Genomic DNA, 13,794 nt, shown 5'->3' with positions numbered 1-13,794 from the left:
ATTGTGTTAGGTGCCTTATCTCATTTAATCCTCAGAATAGGATTGCTGCATTTGGGGGGGGGGGGAAGCAGGTCCCCCCCCCCCCCCCCCGTGCAATTAAATTTAAATTTCACAAGTCTGAAGCCCAGGAGGGAAGGGCAGACACTGGACTTGGTTCCAGTCACAGGGCAGAGGCAGGAGCTTCAGGGACCACCATCTTCCTCTCCCAGGTAGGGATGCCAGGACACCCAGTTAAATTTAAAAGATAGCAACTAATTTTTTTTTTTTTAGCATAAGTATATCCCATGCAATGTTTGGGACATATTTATACTAAAAAATTAGAAGTTGCTTATCTGAAATTTAACTGGGTGTCCTGTTTTTCTTCTGGCACCCTTAACCCAGAACAACTCGAAATTAGGAAACTAATTCTCATTTTCTGGATGAGAATGGGGAGCTTTAAACCCAGATCTGCCTGATTGCAGACTCTGAAGGGGCAAGTGTGGCTGCTGAGATAGCTGAGAGCCTCTAACTGTGCTGTAGCTCTAGGGGGAATTTCTTTTTCTTTTCTTGGGCTGGATTTGCATTTAGACTGAGGCTGGGCAGGGGTAGGTGCTAGGAAAGGCCTCTGGGAAGGGTGGAAGGATCCGGTCCTTCCCTCCTGCCACAGTGTTCCTTCCCTTGTCACCAGCGTGGCAGGAGAAATGTCAGGCACTTACTTATGTCCCCTGGGGGGACGGATGCACCCTTCTTGCAGTTGTTGGTGCTGGAGTATGGGACGCGGCAGGGCTGGGCTCGGCAGGGATCTTGTTGTTCTGAGGCTCTCACAAACGCAGGCCGCCCCTATCCTGAGTGGCCATGAGGTCCACGTGGGCTGATGGCTGCCTTCCTTGGCTTTGATGGCGGCCTTGTGTCCCCACTGCAGGCCCGGTACCCCCAGCTCATCAGCAGAGTGAGAGGACGAGGCACCTTCTGCTCCTTCGACACGCCAGATGAATCCATACGGAATAAACTCATTTCAATAGCCAGAAACAAAGGTAAGGCAGCCAGGGGTACCCACATTTCCTGGTGGGGGGCCCGGAGGGAGGGGGAGGGGAAGGCGATTCACAGGACTAAAAATAGTCTGAATTGCCTTTTTCCCCAAAGAAGAGAAAGCTACCAGGGAGCTTTCCTTATACATTCATTCATTCAACGATATTCGCCGAGAAGGTGAGCAGAAGGTGAGAGGTACCAACTCTGGAGAGGGTCAGGAGAGCCAGGGTCCCTTCCTTCAAGAAGCTTGCAGTCTAGCAGGAAGGGGTGACATCAAAGAGAATATTCCATAAACAATCTATTACAGTTATAAGTCCTAGAACAGAGGAAAAGGAGTTAGAGAACTAATAGCTGGGGAAAATGTCCAGGAAATCAGGGAAGGCTTCCCTGAGGAAGTGGCATTTTACCCTACATCTTGCCGGATGAATAGGGATTGGCCAGGTGAAGAAGGTGAGAAGGAGCATTCCGGGCAGGGGAAGGGATGTGTGCCTTTAGCTGGGCAGAATGGGGCATACAGAGGCAGAAAACAAATGCATGGAGTGGAACGAGGGACAGACGGGTGGCAGGGGGTGAATCAGGTTCACGTCAGCCTGGGGATGAGGTTCGAGATTGTGGACTTTCTCCTAAGAGCTATAGGAGCCATGGAAGTTTTAAGTGGGGCAGATCAGAGAGCCTACTATGTGTCAAAGCTGGTGTCTTTCACCTGGACCATCTTAGAAAATCCTGCAGCAGCCCTGAAGGGCAGGGGTAATTCACCTCCTCTTGAGAATGAAAAAACTGAGTCTCAGAGACGCTATACAACCCAGCCAAAGAGCCCCATCTAGTCAAAGGTGAAATCGCCCTTTAAAAGAAGCAGATTCCGAGAATTCCCTGGCGGTCCAGTGGTTAGAACACCACGCTCTCACTGCCGGGGCCCCAGGTTGGATCCCCGGTTGGGGAACTGAGATCCTGCAAGGCGCACAGCGCGGCCCCCCAAAAAAACCAAAACTCAGATTCCATCCTTCATAAGCGCTGCTGATCTGCCCACACTTGTGTAATTTACTTCTTATTTTCTTTCCCTGCCACACCACGAGTTTCTGGAAGGCCAGGACTTTGTGTCACGATTTCTCAATCAGCAGGCCTAGCTCAGGGGCAGCAGAGCTGGCCTTCAAAGTTGGAAGGGAGGGAGGGGAGAGAAGGGCGGCTGAGCGGGCCGATGAGAGAATGGGAAGGAGGGCTCGACGGGTGGCTGCAAGGAAGGACAGAACGGTTCGGATGGATGGGGTAGCCACCGTGTGTGACCCCGCCCGGCTCCCCGGCCCGTGACTCCGAGCCCAAGCCCCTAACCCACCCCCGCCTCTCCTTTTAGGCCTGATGCTGGGGGGCTGCGGCGACAAATCCATCCGCTTCCGTCCCACTCTGGTCTTCAGGGACCACCACGCACACCTGTTCCTCAATATTTTCAGCGACATCTTAGCCGACTTCAAGTAAAGAAGCCATTTCCTCCACGCTCTGAGGAAGCCCTGATCTCACCCCTTGTCAAATTGATTAGTTTGCCTAATTCATGTTTTCACTTAAAGTATCAGAGGTGAATGCATAAACTGGAGGATTATTTGTGGGGAGGGGATGTTTTTCATGGCTTGGGGGGAGGGGAGGGGCTGGTTTGCTCTCTCCCTGCAGAGCCAGTGGCGCACATTGGTTTTAAGCCCAGAAATTCTGCTTGAGCCCTGGACATAGTCTTAGGTTGGGCCCCGAGGGTCCTGGCCAGGTTATCTGCCACCCTCAACCCCAACGATACCTTTGGAAGCCAGTCAGGGGAATGATACCTGCTCCTGGGGCTGGTGGCTGGGACTCCTGGGTTCCGTCCCTCTCAAGTGACACGTTCTGAACGGGGAGGACGCTGGCTCCCCCTGCCCTATGCAAAAAGACATGCTTCCCCCTCGCGCCCAGGCCCCGAAGCTCTGAGCATGTCCCACGCGCAGTCCAGTGATGGGCAGGACAGAGCATATTAAGGCAGGCGAGCAGGGACACGGCATTGAGCTTGGGGGTGTGGGAAGGGGTCTTCTGGCCTCCTAAAGAGTAGGGCCACTCCCCCGATCCATCCGGGGATTCCTCTCCAAACTGTGAATTCTCGCCTTCACGGGGCTTTGTCCTGGGAGAATCTCTGGGTGGCATCGCCAACAGGTCTTACTCACCACCCTCATTCCCCAAATTCCCTCCCTCCCGTTAAACGTCAGCCCAGACCTCTGTGCAAAGAAAGCTGCACCTGGTCACCCCAGGGACACACGCCCAGGGGTGTAAGCCCAGGCCTGGGGCAGCAGAGACCCCTCCTCCTGTCCCCACGGCACCTGGGGTCTGACTTTGGACCCCTCGGCCCGGGACCCTTTCTCTAGCTCTACTCATCCACCTCTGCTCCACCTCTGAGCCGCCCCAGGAATGGCTTTGCTGCTACGTCAAAGCTGGACTAGGTGTCTTCTTGCTGGAGGCATCATGAATTGAGGGCGCCACAGTTCCACGCAGGGAAAGTAGCCTGTTGGTGCAAGGTGGCTTCCTTGTCGTTACCCCTGCAAGTCAGAGATTTTCCTGCCACGAGTGACTGTGAGATGACCAGGCAGGTGATGCTTAGAGGCTTAATTGGATGAAGGCTGAGGCTAAGGGGGTCTCCGCTAGAGGCGAGACCATTTTGGAACTGATTTGACCTCAGATGCTCCTAAAAAGGGCATTTGGTCGTCCTCCAGCAATGAGTGTTGTTTAGCGGGTAGATGAAGGAAGTCTGTCCAAAAGGAAGCCACCTGGTCTCCTGGTGCCTTGGTTGACTATTTTGGGAGCTGGGCAGATCAAGATTCTCAATTCAGCACTTTTCTCTTTTAATAACTAACCATCCAAAGATCTCAAAGTGGTTTGTTTTTTTTTCTGCTTCCGCTTTTCAGCAGATTTGGTCATCATCCTATTTTTGCCAAGAATGAAAGGCAGTCACGTGTTTAACAGACGAGGGGGAATCCCTGAATCCCGGTTCACCCTGCATTCCTGCACTCAGTGCTAATCCGTTGCTTTTAGGGAGCTCTGCCGTGTCCAAGGGCATTCGCACTGCCAACTAAATGGAGCCTCCCTCTCTCTGCAAGCTTTCGCTCATTTGTATATCCATTTATTTATCCAGTCATTCATTCATGAAACTTGCATTAAATACCTGCTCTGTCCCAGGCCCAGTGCTAAGCACTAGAAATCCAAAGGTGAAGTAAAACCTAGTCCCTGCTCTCAAGGGACTCACATCCCACTGCGGACAACAGAATCTTAAACCAGCAATTAATGCCCTAATAGTCGTATGTGTAGGAACATCAGGAAGTCAGAGGGAGTGGCCCAATCCACCTAAGGGGCAGAGGAGGTTCCAAGGAGAAAGTGACATTTGAGCAGGATTTTGCAGGATGAACAAGAGTTCACCAAGTAGATAAGACAAGGAAGAGTGTTGCAGAAAGGGAACAGCATATGCAAAGACACATGAGTTCACAGCCTCACACCTTTCACTGGGGATCCAGATTCCACAGGCAATATCCCAAGATTCAAGGCCTTATTTAACAAACAAGCAAAATGCAAACCAAACCATAATTCACGTATGCTCTCTCCTGAGAACTTTAGCATTGGGTCCAAACATACAATGAGATTGCTGGAGTCCAAAAGGTTTTTAAGCCAGGGCACAACCAGAAACGTTGGCTCTCTTTGGTGGAGAGAGTGGCTCCAATATTTTGTTCTCTCCCCACAGGGCACTGACAGAGAAATGAAATCTTTTTTATCTGGAAAGTCATTTCCAGACTTATTCACTCCTTATCAAGGGAAGTTACTTATAAAACTTTTTAAGCCATTTATCAGCCAGTCCTCGTTGACTCAGGGCATAGTGAGTCCCTGAGACGTTCTCTTTTGGAAGTGGAGGTGTAGCTGCGAGAATTTCAAGGAAAACATTCTCAGCAGCGCTCAAGAAACTTGCTAGAGGTTGGTGAAAACATAGGGAGCCCAGAGGACAGGGTGCTGGCTCAGGCAGAGCCCACGCAGAAGAACTTCTGTGGCCGACGGTCCGGAAACGAATCCATCACACATTAGTGCCATAGAGTTTAGTAAATGTCGCTAGCAAATCTCCTTACTTTTACAGAAAACAAGGTCCAGTCATGGCAAATCTTAGCACATCCTCACTTTTATTATAAATGGGTGTTTTTTAAATAATTTTTACTGACACTCAGTAACCATGCAAAATCGTGCAAAACATTAATATAATCTGTATATCTAGACCTGTCTACATCTATCTGTATATCAGCTCATGGTAGAAAACCATAGCTAGGCAGCCTTGCCAACTTACGCATACAAAGTGATCTTGTTTACAGTATTCTGTTGACAGTGCCAATAAATGATAAAGAAATTAACACGTCACAGTGTAACTGATGACCATATGCGCAAGTCCATGAACTCAGTCTGTTTCCTGTGTTAATCGGTATTCTTAAATTATAAACAAAATATTTATAATGGAAACATCAGAGTAAATGTGGTCTTTTTGGTTGGAAATGGTTTTGGTAAGGACTTCTTTCAGAAGTTCTTATGAAGGTCCTCTGATTAAGCACCTCTTAGGGATGTCTTGGGGGAATTCTCTTCCTGCGTTAAGTCTGCCTTGGGCTGAGAAGTCTGGTGAGGCCATTCAGTTCATCAGAGTTCATCCAAGACATGCCGTGTAATGGGGATGGACAAGGTGTGGTCCTTACCCTCAGCTCACCTTCCAGTGGGGCAAAGGTCACAGCAACCCCGCATAAGGACCAGAATACAGGAGGACATTGTACATGTACAAAGGATAGGCCCAAGCCAGGGTAGAGGTTAGGCCTCTGAGTTTCAACTTCAAGGTTGAGTGGGAACTGCTCCAGTGACTCAGAGGAGGGGTGGAAGGCATTCCAGACCAAGAGGACAGCTATAGCTGAAGGCACGAAGGCAGGATGAGGCAGGCACTTCTACAGCGTTCAGCATTACTGGATCACAAAGACAAGGAGAGCAGAAGAGCCTGGAGACCAGGCCAAAGAAACAGGCAGGGCTCGGACCTGGAGGGCCTCCTGTGCCAGTCTGGGCCTTCCATGAACTGATGGAGCAGGGTTTGGAGCAGGAGGGTAATCCAACATGCATTCTAGAACGAATGTCCTGATTGTCCACTGTGAACAAGAGAGACTGGGTGATCAGTCGGAATCTGTGGCCATCGAGATGACCGGGTGGCCCAACCAGGACAGCGGTAATGGGCTGGATGGAGAGGGAGAGAAAAGCACAGAATCCGCTACATCCAGGACAGTGACATTCAACACCAGAGGCACTTTGGAGTTGCCCTAAAGAACTTTGTAAATATCCTAATGCTCAGGCCCCATCCCAGACCAATTAAATCACGTTATCTCCCTCGCGGATGGAGGTGGTAAGCTGATAACTGATGGGAATCAGCCGGGAGGCAGGTGCAGCGTGGGAAGGCACGGAAGAGATGCTGAGTCAGCACCTGTGGAAATGAGCTGGCTCTTTGGTCCTCCTGCTATCCTGACCTAGAACCGCGGGCCGTGGGCTCCTGACTCACCTGCACCCAGCTGTCTCAGTGGCCCTCCATGGCCCTTCTTTTTCTCACCTGGAAAATGTATGGTTTGGACCACGTGATTTCCAAGGTTCCTTCCGGCTGGGACACCGAACAGGTGTATGAAATAGACTGACTAGGAAAGCAATATCTACCATTAAATATGCTTTTAAGAATAATCACATACAGTGATAATCTTTATCATTTGTTGAGCATCTGCTATGCACAAGCGTATTCTGCTGGGGCTTTGTCGTGTTCACAACACACCTATGAGCCGTGTATGTGTCTGCCTGTTTGTAAGACGAGGAGCCCGATGCTCAGAGAGATGGGGGAACCCGCCCAGCATCACACAGCCTGGAGGCCAGGATTTGGGACACACGGGTGTGTGTGAATGAGCACATGCAGTCAGCATGGGGTTGGTTGAGGATCAACCACTCAGGACCCTTCTCACCACCAGCCTGGCCACTGGCCTGGGAAAGTGAACTTGAACTGGTCAGCATTAGGGTGAGCTCCTAAGCGTATATCCCTAAGGCAGGTGGGTGGAAGGTGCCAGGACCTTTGTTAAAAACGGTCACTGTTTCCATTTTCTGTCCTTCTTCCCCCTTCTCCACCCCCCGGGGAGGCAGGACAAGGCAGTAGAATGACCTAACTCTGCTGCTTTCTAGCTGGGTGACCTTGAGTAAGTCACTTCACCTCTCTGAGCATCACCCGCAGACAGTGATCACAGTAAAGCAGCTGACACTGAGGGCTTCCCTGGACCAAGCGCTGTTTTTAAGTGCTTTTCATGTAGTAAGTCAGCCCCTTCAACTACCCTCGGTGGGTGCCTTTATTATCATTAATTCACAGATGAAGAAACCAAGGCACAGACAGTGATTATATTACTGGCCCACAGTCACAGCCTGGGAGTGGCAGGGCTGGGGTTCAAGCAGGCAGGAAGTCTTGCTTCCAAGCCACGTGCTTCACCCTACACCTGCGCAACTCCAACAGCTGCTGGGAGGATTCAAGAAAATCACGTAATCGGGACTTCCCTGGTGGCGCAGTGGTTAAGAATCCACCTGCCAATGCAGGGGACACAGGTTCGATCTCTGGTCTGGGAAGATCCCACATGCCGTGGAGCAACTAAGCCCATGCACCACAACTACTGAGCCTGTGCTCTAGAGCCCAAGTGCCGTAACTACTGAGCCCACGCACCACAACTACTGAAGTCTGCGCGCCTAGAGCCCGTGCTCCACAAGAGAAGCCACCGCAATGAGAAGCCAGTGCACTGCGACAAAGAGTAGCCCCTGCTCACCGCAACTAGAGAAAGCCCACGCACGCAGCAACGAAGACCCAACACAGCCAAAGATAAAAATAAACAATAAATAAAATAAAAAATCATGTAATCATCTCCTGACTCGTGGTAGGTGCTTAATACATGATGGTTCCTTTTGCCACTTGATCTCTGTGAACCTGGCTCACGTATAGTTCTAAATGTTAAACCTACTTCCCGACATGGGGACAAGTCCCACCAGACCCCAGAGCAGAGTACAACTGTTAATCAATAAAATGGATGTTTGGCACTAGAGTTGGTACAAACGTGGCCAGATGGTATCGACCCTGCCTGATGAACCCTCATCAGGCATGATTTTATAGTTGAATGAATGCTGCAGGATCAAAGCAGGGCCATAAAAGTTGGACTCTGCCCAGGTTTCAAAGGGACCTGGTGGCTTTCCATCTGGGGACTCACAAGACCTGAATTCTTAAAGCAGCCAAGGGCAAGCTCCTCGTTATTTGGCTAACTCACCCCAGGCTAGCCCCCTGCAAGCAGCTAAGCCCATCAAATCTGTTCTGGGAAGTGCATTAAACATTTTTATTTATGATGGGCTGGGGGTGGGATATCTGGGCCTATGACCAGGTAAGGCTCAGTTCTGGTAACCGGTGTAGGAAGGACAACGGCTCCCAGCCATGCACACTGTGAATGTCCCCAGTTGGAGCAGACCTCACCATGGTCTGGAGGACTACCTGTCTCAGCTCAAGCTGCTCTAACAGAATATCAGAGATGGGGCGCATAAACAGCCAACATTTATTTCTCACTGTTCTGGAGGCTGGAAGTCCAGGGTTGGGTCCTTGGTGAGGGTCTCTTCCTGCTTGTGTCCTCACATGGCACTGATTCCATCGTGGGGGCCCCACCCTCATGACCTCATCTGACTCCAGTCACCTCCCAAAAGCCCCATCTCTAAACACTATCACATGGGGGGCTATGGTTCAACATATGAATTTTAGGAGGGGATACAAACATTCAGTCCCTAGCACCTACCATGTGAAAATGGACGTGCTACAGGTTACCCCATTTCCTGCATCTAAATAACACACAGCCCAGGGAAGGTGGGGTGCCCAAAGTCCAGATGGTTCTCAGCAGATGGGAATGAAAACCAGTCTACAAAATACAAACACGGTTGTATCACTAATGCTTTTAATGACTGTTTCCTACTGTCCACCCAGCTTCCAAGTCCAGAATGGAGATTCATGGTTGAGAAACGTTTCTCTTTACCTCGAAAGCCGGCAGGAGTGGGAAAGGATGGCAGAAGAGATTGTGTTTAGTACAGCATTTTACTTCATTTGTTAAGATGGATGACACGATCATTACGGAAATTTTAAACAATACTAGAAGGCCATAAAGTTCAAAGTAGACGTTTTCCCTCGGTCTCATCCACCTGAATCTTCTCCCCAGAATTAACCACTGTGAAAAATTAGGAATGCGTTTTTTTAAATCACAAATAGGATCATACAGAACTATATTGTTCTCTGATTTGCTTTTTCCACCTAACACTACCCCATGATTATCCTGTCACCTCAGCAGATATGGTTCAACCTCACTCTTTTTAAGGGCATGTAATATTCCATAGCTTATTTAACTGTGTTGCCTACTAATGGCAACTTAGTTTACTTCCTGTTGTTGTTGTGTTTGTTTCACTATTAGAAACATTCAGTGAACATCCTCATATACATGCTTGAGTATTTCCATTAGATGATTATTTTGGAATTGTTTTCCAAGGGGGAAATCACCAATATAACCACACACCACCTGAATCTAAAGACCGTTTCCATTTTCTGAGAAGCTGCTTGACTGCAGAGAGGCACGGCTCTTGGGAAGGTTCAGTCCCACACAATGATTCTCAAAACCTGGGGTGCCTTGGAATTACCTGGGAAGCATCAAAATACAGATACCCAGCTTCTGCCCAACCAGAATCTGCAGGGTTGAGCACAGGCGAGTTTTGTTTTTGTTGTTGCTGATCTGGAGCATGGGAACTGGGTACTACTGCCCTGCTGGTGCACTGCAGAAACCCTAAACTGTTTCCCTTGTCGCATGCAATTTTAGCTTGGAAATAAAGGGATAGAATAATGCATTTGCTCTGTGTGCCCTCTGCTGGTACTGCATGAGCAAACCACACATCCAAGTGGAGGCTCTTTTGTGCCAGAGCCGGTGAGAATCGGGGCTGTCACCTCCCACTGAACTGACACTTCTGAGCAGTAATTGTCAAATCAGGCTACGCATGAGAATCCCCTCTAGGGAAGCTGGTCATGGGCCTGGGCAACAGTATTTTTTAAGAGGTGTCCAGGTGATTCTACACACAGAGCCCAGACGGAGAACCTATTCTGTAGGAAAAAAAAAAAAAATTGGCCCAGGGACACAGAGGCATGTGTCATTCTGGTGTTGTCCACCCTGGTCATCTATTTCAGAAATTCCCAGCATGACTGCATAGCAGAATTAGCCTCAAGCTTGACAAAAAGACCGATTCTGGGGATCCACCCCAGACATAATCAGAATCTCCAGGGGGTGAAGCTCACTCAGGTAAGTGCTTACAGGTAGCCCAACAGGCCTACTTAATTTTTGGTTTTAATAAGTCAAGGTCAGATCATTAATCCCTCTTAAGACATTTTATAGGCACAGACTGTGTCTTTGGGAGAAGAGGTTCACAGGAACTGAAGTCACTGACAAGCAGGTGAGGGAAACGTAGGGAAGGGAACCAGCAGCTCTAAAGATTATATAATCGAGTCTTCTATATAATTGAATCCTCAGTACAACTTCTTGAAGATAAATAGTAACACCCCTGTTATACAGAGAGAGAAACTGGAGACAGACAGATAGACACGTCTATGTAGATACCTAGGAAGAAAGGCTTTTAGGCAGAGGAACTGTCAGTGCAAAGGCCCTGAGGCTGCGGGGTCCTTGATTATTGGAGGAAGAGCAAGGGAAATATAGCTAACTGAAGTGGTTAAGTGCAGAGTTGTGGATGAGAAGAAAGCTGTGGGTAGGGGCGGGGCCAGGCCATGCTGGGCCCTGTAGGTCACAGTAAGGACTTCAGCTTCTACAGCAGTGATGTGATTCTCTTTTTTAAAAGGATCACTTTGGCAGGACTTCCCTGGTGGTCCAGTGGTTAGGACTCCGTGCTTCTACTGTAGGGGGCACGGGTTCGATCCATGGTCAGGGAACTAAGATCCCACAAGCCACAAGGTGTGGCAGGAAGGAAGGAGGGAAGAAAGAAAGGAAGGATCACTTCGGCTGCTGGGAGAACAGATTCTAGAAGGGCAAGGATGGAAGCAGCAGGTTGCAGTAACCCAGAGGCTATGAGGGCAGCTTGGATCGAAATGGCAGGGCTGGAGCAGGTGAGAGCAGTCAGGTTCTGGTTGTACTTTTAGAGTAAAGTTGGTATAAAATTAAGTCAGTGGAACCACATGCCATTTACCCTAAGAGCCGGCACTTCTGAGTGGGTCTGCGGCTCTCTGGGAACCCCCAGGCCCACAACCGGGCTCTGGGTCACACCGTCCACGGCACACACAGCCCCTCTATCTAGACAGACCCTGCAGATATACCCCAGCTGACAATGGGAGCCCAGCATTCCCAAACATCTGAGGGACATGGTCACACACTCCCCAGACCATTGCCTTCAACTGGCTGGAATTAACACGCGATGGGAATTTAACAGAGGCAATGACAAATCCATAAGTCTATGCCCTTTCATTTGCATCTTTAATTAAAAACAAATACAAATTAAAAGCTATTTCCTCTTGTTCTGAAGAGCTCCTAAGCTTTCTTTCACTGACCTTCAAAGGCTCCCCACAGTGATTTGGATCAAATTCAGGGTCCTCCCCTTAGCAAAGGCACCCACCCCACTCCTGTCCAGGGCAGAAACGCACGCTCGTGTCCCCTCAGCCTGAACAAGCAGTGCTCATGTCCATCTCCTCCACACACCTGGGGTTCCCTTCAAAGTCCCGGCCCCAGGCCTCACCCCCTCCTGCTCTTCTGCCTCAGGCCACCCCACTCTTCTCTTTCCTTGCACTTTCCCCCATTTTATTCATTTATTGGCTGTGTCGGGTCTTGGTTGCAGCATGCGGGATCTTTTGTTGCGGTGCGCGGGCTTAGTTGTCCCGTGGCACGTGGGATCTTACCCCGTCCAGGGATCATTGGCAGGCGGATTCTTAACCACTGTGCCACCAGGGAAGTCCCTCCCCATTTCTAATTATATACATGCACTTAGCATCCACCCTCCCTCCCAACCAAGATGCTGTCAGTCCAAAGGCCCAAATCCTCCCCTTTTATGAAGCGTGGTGCCTTCAGCACCCAGCGGAAGAGGTCTGGGATGACTGGCTGATTTGGAAGCCTGCAGGGACAAACTGCCTTGAATTACATGCTTTACTTGCTTCTGTGAAATGCAATAAATTGAGAAAATCTAACAACTTCTTTCATGTTATCGTCATTATAAAGTCACTTTTCTCAAAATGCCATTTGCAGTCTACACAAAGGAAAGATATCTCTCCATATAGCTGGCATTTATCACATTCTTTATAGCACTGAAAAAAATGGAGATCATTTAAACAAGAAAGGTTATAGGACCAGCTACAACCACTCAGTGGAATATTTTGCAATTACTAATTTTTTTTTGCATAAAAAGTATTTAAATGAAAAAAAAATCAAATAATCGGGGCCTTTTGTTTTTATCTATTTGTAAGGTATGCTGCCCATTTTTTCCAACTTTATTGAGATATAACTGACATACAATATGGTATTAGTTTAAGGTATGCAACATGATTTATATATGTATATACTGCAAAATGATTACCACAGTAAGTTAACATCCAGCATCTCACATAGTCACAAGGTTTCTTCCTTGTGATTGAATATTTTAAATGAATGTTTATAACTGACGTAGTCCTATGTTATAACATGAAGCAAAAAAAAGCCAATTTCTGATACAGGATAACATCTATGTTTTAAGTAAATACTGAAAGCACAGTGAGATACACACCCATTAGGATGGCTATTATATATAAAAGAAAAAAGATGTGGATAAATTGGAACTCTGATGCATTGCTGGTGGGAATATAAAATGGTGTAGCTACTATGGAAAAGGTTGGCAGGTCCTCAAAAAGTTAAACTTAGAATTACCGTATGACCCAGTAATTCCACTTCTCAGAAAATACCCAAAAGAATTGAAAGCAGAAGCTCAGATGTTTGTACACCAATGTTCACAGCAGCATTACTCACAACAGCCAAAAGGTGGAGACAATCAAAATGTCCATCAAAAGATTAACGGATAAACAAAATGTGCTATATACATATTCCGCCATAAAAAAGGAATGAAGTTCCGATACCTGCTACAACATGGGTAAACCCTGCAAAATTATGCCAAGTGAAAGAAGCCAGACATAAAAGGCCGCCACACAGCGGATGATTCCATTTACATGAAATATCCACAACAGGCAACTCCATAGACACAGAAAGCAGATCAGTGGTTGCCAAGGGCTGGAGAAAGGGGGTGTTGGGGAGTTACTATTTAATGGGTGCAGAGCTTCTGGTTGGGATAACGAAAAAGTTCTGGAAATGGAGAGAAGTGATGGTTGCAAAACACCAAATATACTTAATACCACTTAGTGTACACTTAAAATGATTAAAAGGATAAATTTATATTTTACTACGATTTGAAAATAAAAAAAGACTGGAAGGTCACAAAACAAAATTTAGTTATTGACTTCTGAGTGGTAGAATTAAAGATCATGACTTCTTCCCTCTTTGTTACAAATTATGTAAAAAGCATATTGCTAATTACGGGGGACATTACATATAACTGGCTTTATTTGATAAAGTATCACACCAGCATATAGTTCATCTGACTTTATCACACTGCAAAGCCTTCTGATGTGAGAGCCCCTAGACCTCTGGGCAGTGAACTTGCTCGGATTACAACCTTGCC

General features: G+C 48.0%; 1 protein-coding gene across 7 annotated transcripts in view; it reads left to right on the top strand.

Moving 5' to 3' along the window:
• The window catches only part of ABAT (4-aminobutyrate aminotransferase), a 93,188-nt gene extending 87,686 nt beyond the window's left edge, over positions 1-5,502 (top strand). For 5 of the 7 annotated variants that reach the window (XM_065893523.1, XM_065893521.1, XM_065893520.1 and 2 more), the window contains 2 exons: positions 902-1,013; positions 2,357-2,478. In XM_065893523.1, coding sequence (XP_065749595.1) covers positions 902-1,013; positions 2,357-2,478 — 234 coding nt within the window. Of the gene's footprint in view, positions 1-901; positions 1,014-2,356 lie in introns of all 7 variants that reach the window. The other 2 variants (XM_065893517.1, XM_065893522.1) reach the window with 2 other exon arrangements.
• The last annotated feature ends 8,292 nt before the right edge of the window (positions 5,503-13,794 follow it).

Source organism: Phocoena phocoena, chromosome 15 (genome assembly GCF_963924675.1).
Source record: "Phocoena phocoena chromosome 15, mPhoPho1.1, whole genome shotgun sequence".
Classification (NCBI taxonomy): Eukaryota; Metazoa; Chordata; class Mammalia; order Artiodactyla; family Phocoenidae; genus Phocoena; species Phocoena phocoena.
This window is presented reverse-complemented; position numbering and strand designations above follow the sequence as displayed.